The sequence below is a fragment of the Octopus bimaculoides genome, chromosome 30, assembly GCF_001194135.2.
Source record: "Octopus bimaculoides isolate UCB-OBI-ISO-001 chromosome 30, ASM119413v2, whole genome shotgun sequence".
NCBI lineage: Eukaryota > Metazoa > Mollusca > Cephalopoda > Octopoda > Octopodidae > Octopus > Octopus bimaculoides.
Genome location: NC_069010.1, coordinates 2,195,739 through 2,197,089, shown reverse-complemented (window position 1 = coordinate 2,197,089; position 1,351 = coordinate 2,195,739). Strand labels below are relative to the sequence as shown.

The window sequence follows — 1,351 nt, the reverse complement described above, 5'->3', positions numbered from 1 at the left end:
AGAACCATGTGGTTGGTAAGAAAGCTACTTACCACATAGCCACTCCTGCGTCTGTAATTTTAAAACATATCTGTTTTTTCCTCTCTACTTTTGCTAATTTCCTCCATCTTCCTTCTTTGTCTAATTTACTTTTATTTGACCTAAATAAATCTGTTTTGTTTTTTCCTTCTACTTTTTTCCTATCCAGTGGTGCATGAATGGGAAATGTGTTACAGATAGAGAAGCCCCAGAGGTTGCAGGTTGGTAAAAGAAAGCTTCCTTGATTAAAAAAAACAATGGAACACAAAAAAAAACAAAAAAAAAAAACAGGTGGTGGATGGTGGAATCAGTAAAACAACAGATAAAATTCCTTGCGATATTTTTAGTTATGATGCTTTGTGTTCTGTTCTTGTCCTAAAAATACTACTACTACTACTACTACTACTACTACTGTTGCTACTGCTACTATTTCTACTACTACTACTACTACTACTAAAGCTACTGCTACTGCTGCTGCTGCTACTACCACAGCCACCACTACTACCACTGCCACGACTACTTTTACTACCATCACCACCCTATTACTACTACCACCACAACTGCCAACACCACCACCACAACTACTACTAATACTACCACCATAATCACCACCACCACTATTACTACTACCACAACCGTCACCACTACCACTCGACTCCTACCACCCCAACTACCTCTACTACAGCCACTACTGTACTACCATCACCACTGCTACTAACTCCAGCACTGCTGCTACCACCACCACCACCACTACTACCACTACCACCACCACTACTACTACTACTACTACTACTACTACTACTACTACTAATAATAATAATAATAATAACACTAATACTACTACTACGTCATGAATTCCTCTTGTTATGAATAAAATTTTACACATGTCTCTTTCTCTATTTCAATTTTCTGTTCCCACCCATGCGCCGATTCTGCCACAGACGAATGTCCATTGCGAGACCAGAAGAATCGAATCTCGGGTACGAACCTCACCTGTGAACAGGTGTCTAAGAGCCACCAGTGGGAGTGCTACCAGACGTCTGTTGCCCAAGCCTGCTGCTACACCTGCCCGATGAAACCCTGTGATGGGAATACATGTAAGTAATACTTAATACAAGGGATGGGCATGACTGGAACGTCTGTAGATATACATGTCTGTTGCATCATGGGCATGGCTGTGTGGTTAATAGCCTTGCTTTACAACCATGTGATTTTAGGTTCAGTCCCACTGTATGGCACGTTGAGCAAGTTTTTTCTGCTAAAGCCCTGATCTGACTTGGGAGTGAATCTGGTAGAACTGTATGGAAGACTGTCTTATATATATATATATATA

The 1,351-nt window shown here is 40.7% G+C and overlaps 1 protein-coding gene across 1 annotated transcript in view; it reads left to right on the top strand.

The window, feature by feature from the left end:
- LOC106874515 (A disintegrin and metalloproteinase with thrombospondin motifs 18) overlaps positions 1-1,351 on the top strand; it is a 42,166-nt gene that overhangs the window by 20,728 nt on the left and 20,087 nt on the right. The window contains exons 9-10 of the mRNA XM_014922269.2: positions 188-239; positions 960-1,115. Coding sequence (XP_014777755.1) covers positions 188-239; positions 960-1,115 — 208 coding nt within the window. The remainder of the gene's footprint in view (positions 1-187; positions 240-959; positions 1,116-1,351) is intronic.